The 17,988-nt window shown below is 35.2% G+C and overlaps 1 protein-coding gene across 1 annotated transcript in view; it reads right to left on the reverse strand.

Moving 5' to 3' along the window:
- The window catches only part of gnsb (glucosamine (N-acetyl)-6-sulfatase (Sanfilippo disease IIID), b), an 18,450-nt gene extending 1,685 nt beyond the window's left edge, over positions 1–16,765 (reverse strand). Inside the window, exons 1-13 of the mRNA XM_059357351.1 lie at positions 16,460–16,765; positions 15,274–15,333; positions 13,585–13,788; positions 12,203–12,268; positions 11,884–11,982; positions 8,874–9,041; positions 8,706–8,788; positions 5,061–5,179; positions 4,164–4,267; positions 3,985–4,086; positions 3,224–3,334; positions 2,562–2,672; positions 1–1,094 (exon numbers count right to left, since the gene is read on the reverse strand). The exon at positions 1–1,094 is cut by the window's left edge and continues 1,685 nt beyond it. Coding sequence (XP_059213334.1) covers positions 945–1,094; positions 2,562–2,672; positions 3,224–3,334; positions 3,985–4,086; positions 4,164–4,267; positions 5,061–5,179; positions 8,706–8,788; positions 8,874–9,041; positions 11,884–11,982; positions 12,203–12,268; positions 13,585–13,788; positions 15,274–15,333; positions 16,460–16,636 — 1,554 coding nt within the window. The 5' untranslated portion in view covers positions 16,637–16,765 and the 3' untranslated portion in view covers positions 1–944. The remainder of the gene's footprint in view (positions 1,095–2,561; positions 2,673–3,223; positions 3,335–3,984; positions 4,087–4,163; positions 4,268–5,060; positions 5,180–8,705; positions 8,789–8,873; positions 9,042–11,883; positions 11,983–12,202; positions 12,269–13,584; positions 13,789–15,273; positions 15,334–16,459) is intronic.
- Between the last annotated feature and the right edge of the window lie 1,223 nt (positions 16,766–17,988).

Here is a 17,988-nt window from a genome sequence, read left to right on the forward strand (position 1 = left end):
AATATAACAGGAAATGATAGATTATTTTAACAGTATTATTTAATTGCTTAATGGTCTTGAATGTTTAATTGCAGTGAATTCTTTGTAAAAATACAAACAATACAAACCATACACAGCAGATTGCTGAATCTAAAATTAAAGCAGTAGAGTAAAACATTTAATTTGATTTAAAATAAATGTAAAAATAAATTGTTGCATTTTATTGAAGATTTCAACGTCTATTTTATAGTTAACATTTGCAATAAAAGTTTTTTGCCTTTTTATGGTATTTGCATTTAATGTAGAAAAAAACAATAAGAAAACCCTGTAAAATAAAACAATCGCAAAAAAACTGTAAAAAAGTAAACAAAACTTAGCATCATATTAAAGTAAAAAAACTGTTTATTATCTGTATTTTCTGTATTTATTTCTGTATGTAATGTTAAAAAATGTAAATGCAGCAAAAGTTGCAAAGGAGTTAATCTACATATATACATTTTAAAATATGGATATTTACTGTATATTATCTGTACTTTTAAAGAAATTATCTGCAGAATAATAAGTGTTTTGCAACTTTTGCTGCAGCTTTCCGGTTTTTGTGTGTAGAGTTTGGGTTAAACAGATTATATTTCTATTTTTTAAAACAGCTGAATGAGAGTGAACCTAATTATATTTAGACATGAGATATGTGATATCAATCTTCTCATTTAACTCTCAGCAAGAAAGCAAAAATAAACATAGTTCCCGTAAACCTTCTCCTCACCTCGGCTCCTTTCTGTCTAAATGTCCCAGTAAACCATGACAGTGTGACAGTGAGCCAGCATGCACAACACCAGGACCCTGAAACTGAAGCAGCTACACAGAACCAGCCGTCGGTTCAGTTATTAATCACACCTGAGCTTCTCCTCCGAGGCAACATGAGAGGAAAAGTCTGTTGGGCAGCTTCTTCTTCTTCTTCTTCTCCTCTACTTGAAGTCCCGGCAGCTGGCTCCCTGACACGACTGCAGCTTGATGAGTCGCTGGTTCATCGTCTGCAGGATGGTCGGGTCCACCTTCTTTATGATGTTCTCCAGCTGGTGGGGGTCCGCCGTCAGGTTGTACACCTCCACGAACGACTGAGACACAAAGAAGAAAGACGGAAAGTCAGACAGGCAGCGAGGGAAGAGGTATTCAGATCTTCTACTTCCCTTTGATGCACAACATATAAACACCTTCTAATGCACAACATGGGTCAAAAATGACCCGCATTCATTTCCCATGTTATTTCATGCTGGCTGTGTGTTTTAACCCTTTATCAGGCAAAAGACTATATTTGGTAACTTCAGGTAATATTTCGAGAAAAAAGTTGCAAATTTACTAGATTAAAGTGGCAAATCTACAAGAAAAAAGTTGCAGATTTAAGAGATTTAAAGTGGCAAATCTGCGCGATATATTATTTTCGTATGTTTTTTACGCATTCTGGCTGTATGTAATATCCTCCAATATTCTCTAGGGTTGAAATTTGCAAGTATTTCAATGAGTGTCCTATTAAAGGAACACTCCATCGTTTTTTCATATTAAAACATGTTATTCGGGTAAGTAAGACGAGTTGATACAGACCTCTTGCGTCTCAATGCGTGCACTCAATCGCCCTGGCGCGCGGAGCTACTTGGCTAGCACTTAGCTTAGCCCAGTTCATTCATTAGGATCCAAACAGATAAAACAAAATAAAACGTGGCGCTTTTCGAAGCGGATAAAAAGGATAACTATAATGTATGGCGGAATAGCACTTGGGAGCACTTCGACTCGGCGCAGTAATATCATCACTCCTGACGGAAGTGAGAGGGAGCGGAAGTGATGATATTACTGCGCCGAGTCGAAGTGCTCCCAAGTGCTATTCCGCCATTATTTATTTTGTGTCGCCATACTTGGTCCTTTAACTACTCATGTAGCTGTATTTAAATAGGGAAAACGTGGAGGAGTTTGGTCGCTTCTAACTGTCCATCTGTTTGGATCCTAATGAATGAACTGGGCTAAGCTAAGTGCTAGCCAAGTAGCTCCGCGCGCCAGGGCGATTGAGTGCACGCATTGAGACGCAAGAGGTCTGTATCAACTCGTCTTACTTACCCGAATAACATGTTTTAATATGAAAAAACGGTGGAGTGTTCCTTTAAGGGTTAAAGTGGTGAATCTGGGAGAAAAAAGTTGTTTTTTCCCACTTTTTTCTCGTAAATCTGCGACTTATTTTCCCGCAGATTTGCCACTTTAAATCTCTTAAATCTGCGACTTTTTTTCTTGTAGATTTGCCACTTTAATCTAGTAAATTTGCAACTTTTTTCTCTGAATATTACCTGAAGTTTCCAAATATAGTTCTTTGCCTGATAAAGGGTTAATATCTTTTTTGTGTGTTTTTTTTGTATCTTTTTTTTTATTACAATAGATTATATCCATTTTTCCTTTCATACTTTTTGTATTAGTACATCAAGTTTACACACATGGGTCAAAAAAGACCTTGTGCATTAGAAGCGTACAAAAAGTGATACACAAAAAGCAAACCTGTGTTTGAAGTCAGTGTAACTATTTTTCTTAGTGTGCTGCCGTACCTCGCTGTCTGCGAACTCGCAGTACTGCAGGTTCTGATCTTTGTCCAGCGTCCTGACGCAGGCGTACGTGTTGTTGTAGGCGTCTTCACACACGCAGTCTGGGAAACATTGCTGCAGGAAATGAAGAGCTGAGTCAGCACTGCAACTCACGTGTCCAAAAATAAAGTGTTTGCAGTAACCAGATCCTGTTAAAACATTAAATTCTGCAATATTATACAAAATGTTTTTGGGGAAAAATGTAATCTATATAAACACTTTTCCAAGTGCTCACAGGTGTCCTGAATGTTGTAAAACAGTTTTCTCCACATATTGAAGTATTATGCTCTGTGTAAACAGCCTCTCTTGTCCTCTCCTCTCTGCTCTGTGTAAACAGCCTCTCCTGTCCTCTCCTCTCTGCTCAGCAGCCTGTTTCTTTTTAACAGGATCTGCTTAGTGCAAATGCTTTATTTTAAATGACACATGAAGGATAAAGAGATTCTGACACAAATATCAAAATTTTTAGCTCAAATTTGGTTATTTTTCTTGGTGTTTTTTTAAGAACTGTCAGAAATGTGAAAATCTGATAATAATTCCTGTTTTTTTCAGTCTCTGGCTATGATAAATGGTGTAATTTTGGTAATTATTCAAAGGTTGCAAGCATTGAAACTTGTTCCGATACTCACGGAGAGTCCAGGACCCAGTTTGGGACAGGCAGGATCTGTGGTTGGATGTCCCTCTCCGGTGTATTCTACGAGGAAAAAAGGACGAGCGGTGCCGTTACGCAGTGACGGGGCCTGACAGGAGGAGAAGTTAAAGGTTTTAGAGACTGAGGGGGAAAAAAACTTACATTCAGGTAAACATTTAACCCTTTGATGCACAAAATGGGTCTAAAGTGACGCGATATGTATGAGTTTTTATGTTCTATATCTTTGCAATAAATTATTTTCATCATTCAGTGTTCCAGGTTTTCCTCAATTAGTTTTTTTGATCATCATACATCCTAATTTTTATGTTTTACTTTATTTTATTTTTTTTAACAAAATCCCTTTTTGTGTCACTACTCTTCTAATGCACAACATGGGTGAAAAATGACCCATATCTTAGCTAAGTAGCTTGCTAAGCTAACTACTTAGCTAACTTCTTGGCTGAATAGTTAGCTTAGCAAGCTACTTAGCCTAGTAGTTAGCTTTGTAATAATACAAAAACTTTTTTTCTTCATAAAGTATAAGAGGTAAAAATAGAAATAACGATCTGTTGTTATAAAAAACAAGATATTTAAAGAATGCTTGGAATATTCAATCATAAAATAAGTTGATATCAAAAGAAAGATCACAGAAAAACACAGCAAGCAAGCATTAAATATTGTAGGTCATTTTTGACCCATGTTGTGCATTAGAAGGCTGGTCAATATGTTGTGCATCAAAGCGTTGAAGCAGCAGCTGACCATCTGAGAGAGGAAAGACTGTCCGTCCACGTTGACAGTGGACAGGTTGACTCCAGATATGTCCAGGATGGTGGGAGCCAGGTCGATGTTCAGCACAGGAGCCTGAGGAACACAAACAGATCATTAAATGAAACTAATGGTCACAGCAACAGATTCTGCCTTTAATAACCTGCACAGACCTGCAGCGTCTGCTTGGGTTTGATCCCGGGGCCGCGGACCATGAGAGGGACCCTGATGTCAAACTCGTACAGCTGTCTCTTATCGATGGGCAGAGAGAACTGACCTGAGGACGGAGGGACACATAGTCAGGCGGCTAAGGACCAGATTTGAGAAGAATGGGGACACGTCAGGCAAAAGCTCCACATTTCTTCCACATACTCTCCATCACCAGAGGTTTCAATTTTTGATGGGAGCCACTCCATCAAGATGGCTGCCATATAAAATCTATGAGAACCAATATATCTTTCAAGCCACTTAGGTGGACAATCTTTGTGTCAAAAGATACATTTTTGAGAATACATGCACTATATATATAACCTTAATTAATATACAGTCATGGAAAAAATATTAGACCACCCTTGTTTTCTTTAATTTCTTGTTCATTTTAATGCCTGGTACAACTAAAGGTACATTTGTTGGGACAAATATCATTATTAAAATGAACAAGAAACTGAAGAAAAAGGGCGGTCTAATAATTTTTTTCCATGACCGTATGTCAGATTGCTTAGGAACTGAGTTGGAAAATACGCGACCAAAATGAACATATCTATTTGATGGAATAATCATCTAGTGATATTCTCCATAGAAAATTTATATTTTGACACCAATATTGACCTTCTAAGTGGCTTGGAAGATATATTGGTTCTCATAGACTTTATATGGCTGCCATCTCCGATCCACAATCTTGATGAAGTGGCTCCCATTGAAAATTGAAAGTTGTGGAGATGGTGAGAATGTGGGAAAAATGTTGAGCTTTCCGACGAGTCCCTTATATTATGTGAAGCGGCCTGACTAGCATGTTAACGAGCTGGATTAATGATGCAGGAGGAGCAGAGCAGCAGGGGGCGGGCTCTGACCTGTGTGGTAGCCGTTATCTGACGTGTAGAAGATGTAGGTGTTGTCCAGCTCCTTGATGCTCTCCAGTTTTTTCACCAGCTTCTCCACCATGTCGTCCACAGACAGCAGCGTCTGCCACCTGCACGAAAAAAGGTTTAAAGAGCTTTCTGTTTGTTACAAGCTCAGATAAAATGTGCAGAGGAGTGCAGGGAGGCACTCTGACAGCCACTGAAATAAGAATCAGACATCACATCTTAAAGAGAAATGAATATGTTTATAGTGAGCAACTAATAAGTTAGGACAAACAATAATAGATAAGATAAAATCATAATAAGGTTGGAAAAAGAAGAAAAGAAATAGAGTAATTATATACATAAATATATACACTTCAATAATATACTGTAACATAATAATAATTACTATTAATTAAGTTATTCTCTCCGATTCTAAAATACTATTTACTTTTGACTTCCAGCTGTTTTATTTAAGTTGCTTTAGTGTTTGATAGAAGATCAACTTTTCCACTTTCCATTTAAACTAATTTAAAAATAAGAATGCTTTCAAAAATAGAAAAGTTAATAATTAAGTGAGTGAGCAGTAGACAAATCTAAATCAAATTAATATTTGCTGTGACCACCCTTTGCAGTTTTTCACACCTGCCTCAGACTTTTGCACAGTGCTGTACATGTTATTATACCAATAGATGTAAATATAAAGACACTAAAGTTTGGTCTGGCGTTAGTCGGGCTGTGCAGATTTTTGCATATAAATGTAATTATGGCAAGATCTATAGTCGCTTTAATGTTGGATATAGTATCATTTTTTTCCATTCTTGGTGTGTAATTTAAACTCATTTATATTTTTTATATTTAACACACAGCTGTCAATTAAAATGATTTAAACTCTCTGGAGCAAAGGGGAAGCAAGTGGTAAAACTTGTTAAAGCGGAGGTGGGTAGGCGGTTTTGTTCTGTCTCATTGGGTGAAAAAAAACTTGTTAACCTCAACATATTTAACTTGAAGTGGTCCGAGAGAAAACTAGACTTCTACTAGCACCTCTTCTTGGCTTTCAGGTTTCAGAATATCTATCTGATAACGGCTGATTTTGTCCGATCACAAGTGATTCCAGAGAGAGAGAGTGTTTCTTTTGGCTGTTCTACAAATGCAAATGCACATGCATGTTTCTTCAGATGGTAAAAACCTGATTTAATGTTGGAAATTCCTGCAGAAAAAGTTGCAATTCCAACATTTGCAACATCAGCCTGCAGAGCAAACCAAAAAACAGAAGAGGAATTTCACAATGAGTCTAAAAGAGAGTCTGACAATAAAACACAAGAGAAAACGTTCATCACTTGGCCTTGTGGTTAACACCAGGTCAAAGATTCACAGGATGCTACTTCTCACATGCTGCAAAACTGTGTGATCAGTTACGGTCAGGACTGATGAAATGAATGAAGAGTACTTGTACAGATTAGTGCATGAAGAGGAGCTCAGATCAGAGAGGAGAGCTGCAGGAGGGATTTATTTATTTTTATGATAAAACCAACCAACCCATCTCATGTTAGATAGAGAATGACAGAATAGAATGAGCTGCAAACCATTAAAAACATTTAAATTAGAGTTTTGCACTCCAATTGGTGATTTTAAAGCTTTATTATCTTTATGTTTTATGTTTTTCTTGAATTTGTGTTATTTATATAAAAGAGATGTCAATCTCAATGAGACTGCCTGATTAAATAAAGATTAAATAAGATAAAATATGACATAACTAATTTATTTATATAAAGGTGTATAGAATGTATGTATATGTCTTTTTTTAATATTATGTTTTTTATATCTATGGGTCTGTTTACATGACAACGCTCTCGGGTGAAAACAACAAAATAATTTATCAGATGAGCCTTTCGTTTAGACGGTGACAGCGTTTTTTTACCTTAAAAACGCAAAAAAATGAAACCACCCTCCAGAGTGGAAATCTCAGTAACGCTCCACCGTTGTGTTTCTGTCTAAAGGGTTGAAAAACGTAGAAGTGTCTCTGATCAGCTCATGCTGGCTCTCGTCATGTTTACCTAACTTGCATGTGCAGACCAGACCAACGACAACAAACATGTCGGACTGTTTCCATTAGTCAGACATTCAAGTTGCCCTGCAGCTCTGAGAACTATCAGGAGACATTTCAGCAACCTTTCTTTCCTGTCTTCCTTCCTTCTTTCCTTTCCTTCCTTCATCTCCTTCTTTATTTTTTTTGTTTCCTTTCTTCCTTCTTTCCTTCCTTCATCTCCTTCAGTTTCTTCGTTGACTCTGTCCCTTCTTTCCTTTCTTGTCTTCCTTTGTCCCTTCCTTCCTTCTTTAGTTTCTTCGTTTCCTTTGTTCCTTCTTTACTTCCTTCCTTCTTTACTTCCTTCCTTCTTTCCTTTCCTTTCTCGCTTCCTTCCCCCCTTCCATCAGTCAGACATTCAAGTTGCCCTGCAGCTCTGAGAACTATCAGGAGTCATTTCAGCAGTGAAGCAGAATTATCACAGACAATAGAACAGAACAGAGAAGAAGCATTAATTAACTAGGGACATTTTCTGATGCACCAATTCAGCAGAGATGAAACAGAAGCTGTGGACAAGACCCGGGAGAACTACTAGGAGTAGGCGTGCATACAAATTTCACAGACTTTTGCGTCACCGTATGCACGCAGATTTCCCCCTAAAGACACTCGTCTAAACGCGGAATAAAAAGTAAGAACGCAACGGCACTTTTGCGTTTTCTGTCCAGATCCTCTCCATCTAAACAGAGTCTATGTGTCTGTATCTTGAGCTGTTGTGATGACTAAATTCCCCCACTGCAGGAAAAATAAAGTCTGATCTTATCATAAATAAATAAATAAACAAACTAGGGCCGGGACTCGATTAAAAAAAATTATCTAATTAGAGGCTTTGTAATTAATTAATCGAAATTAATCGCATTTTAATCGCATATAAATATTTGACCTGAGAACAGTGAGAAGTAATTTTTTTCACATGGATTTTTAGTATACCATTGAATAATGACTGAATACATAAGCTTAAGAAACAAAAATATTGTTTATTTTTGTTCAAGTCCAACAGACCAGTGCAATTTTTGCCATTAAGTGTAGCAATAGCATATTTAGAAATATAGTACATTTCATAAATCCAGGTAGCCTATAGGTAGGTAGACCTTCTGTAAACTAGAAAACTTTGGTTTTCTAAGTAAAACACAATCCATGCTAGCTACCACACTAGCCGCTAGCTGCTATATGTTTTGCATTGAGGTGATACTTGAGGCTCAATGTGCTGCGGTGATATGTGAATTCCTTGTTGCATAGCAACACAACCATGCTCTTATCCACGCTTCCATCCGTTGGTTTTTAGTAACTAAATGTCCCATCATCCACGGGGCCAACCAAAGGTCTCATCAGCTTCTTCCTTCATGTTCACTGTGGTTTGTTGTTGTCTGAACTCATGAACGCTAGTTTGTGCTCCAGTATAATCGGTCCTCCTGAAACTCATCCAGTGAGAAACGCTCCGCGGTGCAAAAATAAGTGATTAAAATGCGTCAATTTTTTTAACATGTTCATTTTTGTGTAATTAATTAATCTTAATTAACGCGTTAAAGTCCCGGCCCTAAAATAAACATATTTCAGTGTGTCAGCCGTACCTTTTCCTGTAGGCACTGTCCAGGAAGGTGAGCGAGCTGTTGGTCATGGGGTTGACGGGCTGACGCAGCAGCCAGTGTTTGTCCTAAAACACACACACAAATACTTCATATATTTCTGAAAAAAAAACAGTGATATTTATGTGAGTTTGATGTGCGACTGGGACTCACCTTCCCCGGTTTGTCGAAGCTGCCGTCTCGAGGAGCTTTCACGTCCTTGAACTCGTTCTGGTACTGCGGCGCGGCGGTCCACGGCGAGTGAGGCGCCGGAGGAGACAGCATGAGGAAGAAGGGATGCTGCGGGCTGCGGTCCTCCAGGAAGTGGAGCGTCCGGTTCGTCTGCAGGGAGGAGGAACAAGCAGAGAGGGAAGAATGAGACACAGAGGACAGAAACAACAGCAGTTTGTCTGTTACATCAGATATCAGAGAGTTAATAATAAACTAAAGAACAGGAAGAATCTGGGAGTCTTTACCACCACTGAATGAAGCTTTTAAAGCTCAGTGTATGGACGAACTAGATGCTGGTCTTTCTTTTAAATTTTAAAAGATATTTTTCTCATTTTTCTGCCTTTTTTTCCCATTTAAATTTCTGTTCGGTTTTAGTCCACCAATGATTAGGGATGTTCTTATCAAGCTTTATTGCCCCTGGTCCCGATCAGAGTCATTTCATTTAATTTTCTGCTGATACAAAGTCCCGGTTCAATCCGTCTATTTACCTGGATCATACAGCTGCACACTCACAGCTCACTTCAACTACATTAAAGTGCATTTCAGTGCAGCCGAACAAAGGAGGAGAACAGAATCAGGGTTAAAAAAAGGAGATACAAAATCATCTCGGACAGCAGGCTAATGAACGATAAATATTTAAATAAAAATTATAAAAAAATAAAAATATTTTTTTTATTATTATTATTATTTTATTTTTATTTTACATTAAATAAAATAAATAGAATAAATAAATAAGAATAATAATAAAAAAGAAATAATAAAAACTGGAAACACAAGAATGCAAATAAATAAGTAGAAACAATATAGATAATTACAATAAATTAAATCAAATTAAATAAATCCAGATACACAAACACAAAAAATGAAAATAAATAGGTGGAAGCAATACAGACAATGAAGAAAGAAAGAAAGAAAGAAAGAAAGAAAGAAAGAAAGAAAGAAAGAAAGAAACAAACAAACAAACAAACACAAACATGTAAATAAATATGTAGAAACAATGAAGACAATAACAATGAATGTATACATAAATAATAATAAAGAATAATAATTAAAAAAATTAACAAACATTATAAATAAAATATTAAATAAAAATCTAATCAAAGAAATAAAAGAATAAAGAAATAACAATAAAGAAAATAAATAAATCTGGAAACACAAAAATGCAAATAAATAGGTTGACGAAATACAGATGGTAAAACAAAAAAAAACTCATAAAAAAAGGAGGAGACATCACATAAATGCAAGTCTATAAAAACAGTTTTTAAAGAGTGATTTTAAAGAAGTCAGTCAGTGATTCTGCAGGACGGTCGATCCAAAGCCGACCTCCTGATGGTGACGGTCACCTTCAGACCTGAGCCTTGACTCTAATGTGATGCTGTCTGTTAAAACTAGTGACTTTAATCTGTCACAAGTCTGAACACTAAATTAAAGGAGTGCCGCTTCAAGAGTTATACATTATATACAACATTTACTGCAGTTCATTAGACGACGGCAGGTTCAGCTCTCATAAAGAGTGTTTACTGCAGAATATGCAGAATATGCAGACATCTGTTTAAGCAGAAAGACTCATGATGTCATCAGTCACATGATGAGGAAGAGCAGCAGCATCATGAAGGTGACACATTCAACTAGTGTGCTTCACAGGCCCGTGACTCTCACTCATACATTATTGACACTGCCAAGTAGTTTACAGTAAATTATCTCTACCACTGCTGAGGTATGTGACAGATCAAGCTTCCAACATGTATGTCTGTGTGTGTGTGTGTGTGTGTGTGTGTGTGTGTGTGTGTGTGTGTGTGGGGGGGTGTCTCTGTCTGTCTGTGAGACAGAAGGATAAAATGGTCGACATTCAAACTGTATTATTGACAGTAATTGTTATTATACAGAGAGTTCAATAAAGTTAATCACAGACATTCTTGTGTGGGTGGCTACAGCTTTGGTAGCCAAGCAACCATGGCCACCAATCAGAGGAGAGCAATCAACCACTGCTGCTCCTGTGACATCTGACACCACTGAGAGAAAAACAGCTGAAAGTGCCCCTGAACAGAAAGCATTTTTGGCCAAACTGTAGCTCCTATCATTGAACCGACTTCACTTTGAGCATCCTGAGTTCCTGCTGAACGTCTACAAATGTGTTTTGTGAAGAAAAATAAGAATTTGTTTTTTTAGAGCGATCAGAAGAAACTGGTACCTTTGCTTTCCTCCAGAAATGTTCCCGCCTTTTTACCATGGCGGTCTATGAGGCTGTTGGTGCATGTTGGTGGATCATCTGTGCGTCCTATGCCCAAACTATAATAATTTCTGTGGAGTGGCATCTGTGGCCTCAAGCGCAGTTTCCAAATTTATTTTCTCTCCCTCTCCACTCTAGCTATGATGTCATTCACTCTAGCCTCTTCATAAGGTAACATTGGGGGAATTTTTTGGCGTGTTTTTGCAGAATAATTTGAAAACCGTTTGCCGAAACACTTAGAAAAGTCATAGCACACTTGTCATGGCCGAGCTGGTCGATTTGATTCCCATTTTATTTTATGTGCAACCAAAACTCCGGGAGAAGTAGTCAACCGAAAAACAACATGGAAGAAACGGAAGAATAAATAGAAAGAAGCCCGGTGGAGAGTTTTCTAGTGTTCTCTTACAAGCACACTTAATTAAAAACACAAAGAAACCAAAAGCCTTCATTCTGACATTCTCAAACAGAAAGAGACTCTATTACATGAAGTTAAATTAAATCATGATTCGCCTGATTTTCTTGCAGTTTTATCCTCCAGCTGTTGATGATTAACTGTTATTCTGCTTACTGACGGGGAATGGTGTTTCTGTGCTGCAGCTGATTCAGACACTCTGGAGGTGAACGCTCCTAATCTTCCCGTAAATCTTCCCATAAATGTCCCCGCAGACGTCCTAATGTGTGAAATACTGCTGAGGAGGCTGCACGGTGTGTGTTATTACTCACGATGAGGTCTGTGAGGTAATCCTTCTCATAGCTGTCTCCATGCTTCTCCTCTTTGCCGTTCACTGACAGCGTGTAGTTGTAGTACTGAGAGTTCCCGACCTGGGACAGAAATGTGGGAAGTTATGAGACTACTGAAAATATAGAATATATAGTTATTGTGTGTGTGTGTGTGTCTCTATCTGTCTGTCTGTCTGTGAGACAGAAGGATAAATTTGGTCGACATTCAAACTGTATTATTGACAGTAATTGTTGTTATACAGAGAGTCCAATAAAGTTAATCACAGACATTCTTGTGTGTGGGTGGCTACGTGTGACTCACCAGAGCGTGCCAATGGTCCCAGCCAGGTGGAATATGGCCGATGTCTTCTCCGTCTTTCTTACCGTACTAAAGTTAAATAAAAGTCACAGTTTTAGAAATGAAACAAGAAATTAAGAATGTCAAGCCAAATTTCTGCACATTTGATCTAAATGCTACAAACAAAAAAAACTAAAAAATAAATAATATATTTTATGAGAAATAAAAATAATATAAATAAAAAATATATGAATATCTCTACCTTCAAAATACATTTTTTTTTCAGGGGAAATATTTTTTTAAATTGGTTTTACATTTTAAAAATAATTTAAATGATGGTTTATGGCTTTATGGATATGACATTTTCCCATTATGATAAAAATAAATAAATGAATACATAAGTTGTAATCTTCATATTCAGAATAAGTGATAAGTATTACCTCCTTAACTTCTTATTAGTTGCTAATGTAAATGACTCAAAATTACATTTAATTCAAATAAAAAAATATTTAAAAGATTAAGAAATTTGGCTTTAAGGATATGAAATTGTCCCAAATACGATAAAAAATGATACATAAATTGTTATCTTTATATTCAATAATTATGAGTATTACTACCCTAACTTCTTGTTATTATTAAACAGCTTCATTTAATTTTTAAAAATCATTGGTGTAATAATACATTTTTTATTGGTTATAAATTAGTCCAAGTAATATTTAATTTACAATTAAAAATGATATAAATATATGAATACCTTTACATTCAAAATGAATTAAATATTGTTTTACCCAATAATACATTTAATGTATATAACAGGAAAATATGATAAAATGATGAGTAAGAAAGTAAAATAGGCTTTGGGGAAAATATAAATATATTTTCATAGGTAATAAATTTGAGGGACTCAAAAATTATTTAATTTCAATGGAAAATTATTTAAATTATTGTTTATGGCTTTATGGACATGAAATGTTTCCAAATCCGATGAAAAATAATACAAATTAATATCTTTATATTAAAAAAATACCTGCATTGTTATTATTATTATAATTTTTATTTTTTTTTAAAAACAGGAGGTATTCTATCCAGAGAAAAAGTGTGATTTAATTATTTTAAAAATCAAAAAGTTGCTTATTTAAGGGACTCAAAATAACATTAAATATAAATTTAAAATCATTTAAATGATGGTTTATCACTTTCTTATTATTTCAATTATTCCATATGTTTTCTTTATTAGTTGCTCATTTAAAAGGAATCAAAATGGCATTTAATTTAAATTTCAAAACATTTTAAAGAAAGTGTTCATAAAAATAAATTTGGTTTTAAAGACATGAAATGTTCCCAGTACGCTAAAAAAATCGCATCTATGTGAACTTTAATTTTATAAAAAGCGCCACGGTTCAGACCTGGTTCAGGTATTTCCCAGCGAAGAAGGTCTGGTAGTTGTTCTTGTTGAGGTAGAGCGGGAAGGCCGAGGACTCGGGTCCTTTCTGCCACAGCGTGCTGGAGCAGTTCCCCGACAGGGAGTTGTTCCGGACCTCGTGGTTGTGCGGGTACTGACCCGTTAGGATGCTGCTGCGGCTCGGACAGCACAGTGGCGTCACCGTGAACTTCACAGGGAGGAGGAGGAGGAGGAGGAGGAGGAGGAGGAGGGGGCGAGAGGAAGACAGAGAATAAGGGAACAGAGGAGGAGGGAGAGAGGGGGAGGTGACAAAAGAGAAGTGTGACAGGAGAGGAGGATGTGTAACTCCTTCAGTTTCAACATCTCAGAACATGTGAAATCAGCGTTGAACAGTCACGCAGAAGTTCAGCAGGTTTATCAGCATGTGACATTCATAGATTTTCTGACATTTCTATAATCTTTGCTTCTTCATAAGATACTTCCTCGAAAAAAATGTACGCACAAAAATAAATTCATGACTGATGCTGCACATACAGTACTATTTATCCATTTATTTTATTTTATTTATTTAAATGGTCACACTAGTACTGCACATACAGTCTTATAGAGATTTATTTTATTTTTAATTTATTCTTTAATTAGTATACTGCACATACAGTACTATGAAGATATTTATCTTATTTTTATTTATTCTTTATTGGCAGAATTAGTTAGTTGGGGCCATTTAAATACAGTATTATATAGATATTTATTTTGTTTTTTATTTATTCTTTAATAAGGATAGGGCACATACAGTATTATATAGATATTTATTTTATTTTTTATTTATTCCTTAATAAGGATACTGCACATACAGTATTATAAAGATATATTTTATTTTTATTTATTTAAATGGTCACAGCTGACTAATACTGCACATACAGTATTATATAGATATACATTTTATTTTATTTATTCTTTATTTAAATGGTCACAGGTGACTAATAATGCATATACAGTATTATATATAGATTTATTTTATTTTGTATTAATTCTTTGTGACTAATAGTGCATATTCATTATTATAGATGTATATTTTATTTTTTATATGTTCTTTATGAATGATGCTGCACATAGAGTATTATATATTTTTTCTTTATTACCAACACTGCACATACAGTATTACATATATTTTTATTTTATTATTTATTTATTATTTAATTAAAACACTGAACATACAGTACTATAAATATATTTATTTTATTTGTATTCATTCTTTATTTAAATGATCACAGCAGACTAGTACTGCACATACAGAATTATATAGATATTTATTTTATTCTTAACTTTATTTTAATTGTATTTATTTAAATGGTCACAACTGGCTGATACTGAACATAAGCTGAAGTTTATCAAGTTATTTATTTTATTGTGTATTTATTTATTATTTTAATAGTCAGCAGTTGACATACAGGCTGAACATACAGTAATATTTAGCTATTTATTTAATATTTTATTTATTCTTTATTTCAATGGACAGCAATTTACTGATAGTGAACATACAGTACTGATGTTTTTTTTTTAGCTATCTATTAAATGTTAAATGTATAAAGTGCAGTAAAATGTACAATACTCCCTCAGAGATGTAGTAGAGTGTACTTAGGTGCAGTACTCAAGTAAATGTACTATACTCCATGTGTGTAAATGTACTCACAGCGTTCACAAACGTTGCTCCTGCATCTCCGATTAAAAGTTTAGTTTTCTTCATAGGGGTCTGAAGGAACAAACAACAACAAACATGAAACATGACACAAGGATTTATCTGTAAATGATAACTTGGTCTGTGATCACTAATATAGAGGCATTAAAAACTTGTGTTCTTTATTAATTAATTGTTTAAATAATTGCTACAGTGTTTATTGTCTCAAAGAACCGTGTACTAATTTATATAAACGATTAATTTACATTCTTTTTAAATCTGAATTTAACCAAATTTGAGCAACCTTGAGTACTCTTTTTTTTTTTTTATTCTGACACTTCTGAATTTGTGGCCATGTATTTGAATTCAAAAGAGGTGAATTTTGAACAAATACATTTATGACTATGGTTTTTAAAGTAAAAATTTTAAAGTCAGTGGTGTTTAAATTTGATAAATTATATATATTATACATTTTTAAAATTGGAATAAAACTGAATTTATGCTCTGTGTAAACAGCCTCTCCTGTCCTCTCCTCTCTGCTCTGTGTAAACAGCCTCTCCTGTCCTCTCCTCTCTGCTCTGTGTAAACAGCCTCTCCTGTCCTCTCCTCTCTGCTCTGTGTAAACAGATTTTTCAGTGAATATTTGTCACGTGACCGTTGGTCTCAGCAGAATCAATCACGTCTTCACAGTGTCTCTGAGGAGCAGAATATAATGTTTTAACAGGATCTGGTTAGTGCAAATGCTTTATTTTAAATGACACATGGAGAATGAAGAGATTCTGACACAAATATCAACATTTAACACAAGTTTTGGTCACTTTTTATAGCAGAAAAAACTGTTCAAGGATTGTCGGAAATTTGGATTCTCACAATAATGCCAGTGTTTACAGTGTAAACTGTGTATTTTTGGCACATTTTTTTGTAGATCAACTCCACTGATTAATGAACTTGCAGCAGAAAAAACAACCTGCTTCCTGTATTTACAACTGGAAGCCCAGAGAGCAGCAGACCTGCTGTAGGCTTCTGTTATTTAAATTTTATGGATATTAAGATAATAAAAACACCATAAAGTTTGATAAGGTGCCTCTGAATGTAACGCAGGTGACTATAAACACAGTTACAGGTGTGTGTTTACAGGGAGGAGCATCAGAAGTCAACAGGTGGTTGATACTTTCAAAATAAAGTGTGGAAGAGGACTCACCATGCCCCCCAGATGAACGTCCTGGTCGTCGGCTAGGATCAGGATGATGTTGCTGGGTTTGGGGGCAGCAGCAGCAGCAGCAGCACACCTGGCGCTGCAGGTGAGCAGCAGCAGCGGGAGGAGGAGTCCTCTCTGCCCGCCGCTGCTCGATCCGGATCCGCTCCTCAGACCTGCCATCAGGGCCACAGCAGGACCGGCCTGCCCGCTCACACACACACTCTCACAAACACACACTGGTGCTGGAGAGAAGCTCGGGTTGGTTTCCTGCTCGTGGTGAGGAGGGGTGTGTGTGTGAGTGTGTGTGCAGGCTGGACAGTGAGCTGAGCAGTTTGAGGAAGTGAAGTCAGGTTGGTGTTGGTCATATGATCAGTGGGAGTGGGCGGAGTGAAGCGCGAGAACACTCTGTACCACATGGACTTTACAACAACACACTCTTTAAACTGTTTTACCTATTTATAAAAAGTTATAAAAATAAAAATGAAAACTTGGCTTTGTTATGATTTTTTTTTTTGCCCATGTTAAATTGAAATTATGAGATTCAAAGTCATGATTTTTTTTATCTCATAATTTTGACTTTTCATCTCATAATTATGACTTTTTGAAAATCTAGTCATTTTGACTTTTTTTCTCATAATTTTGACTTTTAATGTGGGGGAAAAAAATTCCCAACAAAGCCAAGTTTTTATTATTATTTCTATAACTGGTGGGAATGGGGTTCCATTGAATACTAAGTTACAATAATCCAATTTAAAAATGCACAAATCTTTATTAATAAGTACAATGATTAATTACAAATATCAAAATAAATAAAATAAAGTATTTGCAGAAATGTATTTATAGGTGATAATGCATGACTTATCATATTATAATGAATCATTACTATTATTATGTTATATTCAGAATATTAATAAAAATATTTTTGTAATACTATAATATAATATAGGCATTCCAATATAGAGGTCCATTTAAAAAATATAATTTTATTATAATTAAAAAATACATTTTATATATATGGATTTATATATATATATATGGATTTATATATATATATATGGATTTATATATATATATATATATTCGAGGGAAGTTTAGTAAAAATATTTTAAAATAATATCAAATTAATATCAAATATCAAACATTATATTCTGTTACATTGAAAAAAAAGCCAAAGATAATTTACTATACTATACATTATTCATTATTTATATTATCTTATTTCTTTTACCTTATTTAATTGTGTCTTAATATAAAACTTAATTGATCCACAGGAGGGAATTCACACTTTATTTCAATTTTTTAATTATAAATTTCATAGAGAGAGACCTTTATTTATTTTTTAAACAGTCAACCATTTTACCAATTCTAAATTTTTTAGGCTCATAAAATGATCTTTGTCATTATTCAGGCTTCATAGACTTTAGAGTATGGCTGTAGTTTTCTTTTCGAGAAAACAAAACCAGCCTGAGGACGAACAAAAGGAGGATCTGAAACCAATTTAACACGAATATTTCCTTATCGTCTAAATTCCT

This window comes from Centropristis striata, chromosome 19 (assembly GCF_030273125.1).
Source record: "Centropristis striata isolate RG_2023a ecotype Rhode Island chromosome 19, C.striata_1.0, whole genome shotgun sequence".
Lineage (NCBI taxonomy): Eukaryota > Metazoa > Chordata > Actinopteri > Perciformes > Serranidae > Centropristis > Centropristis striata.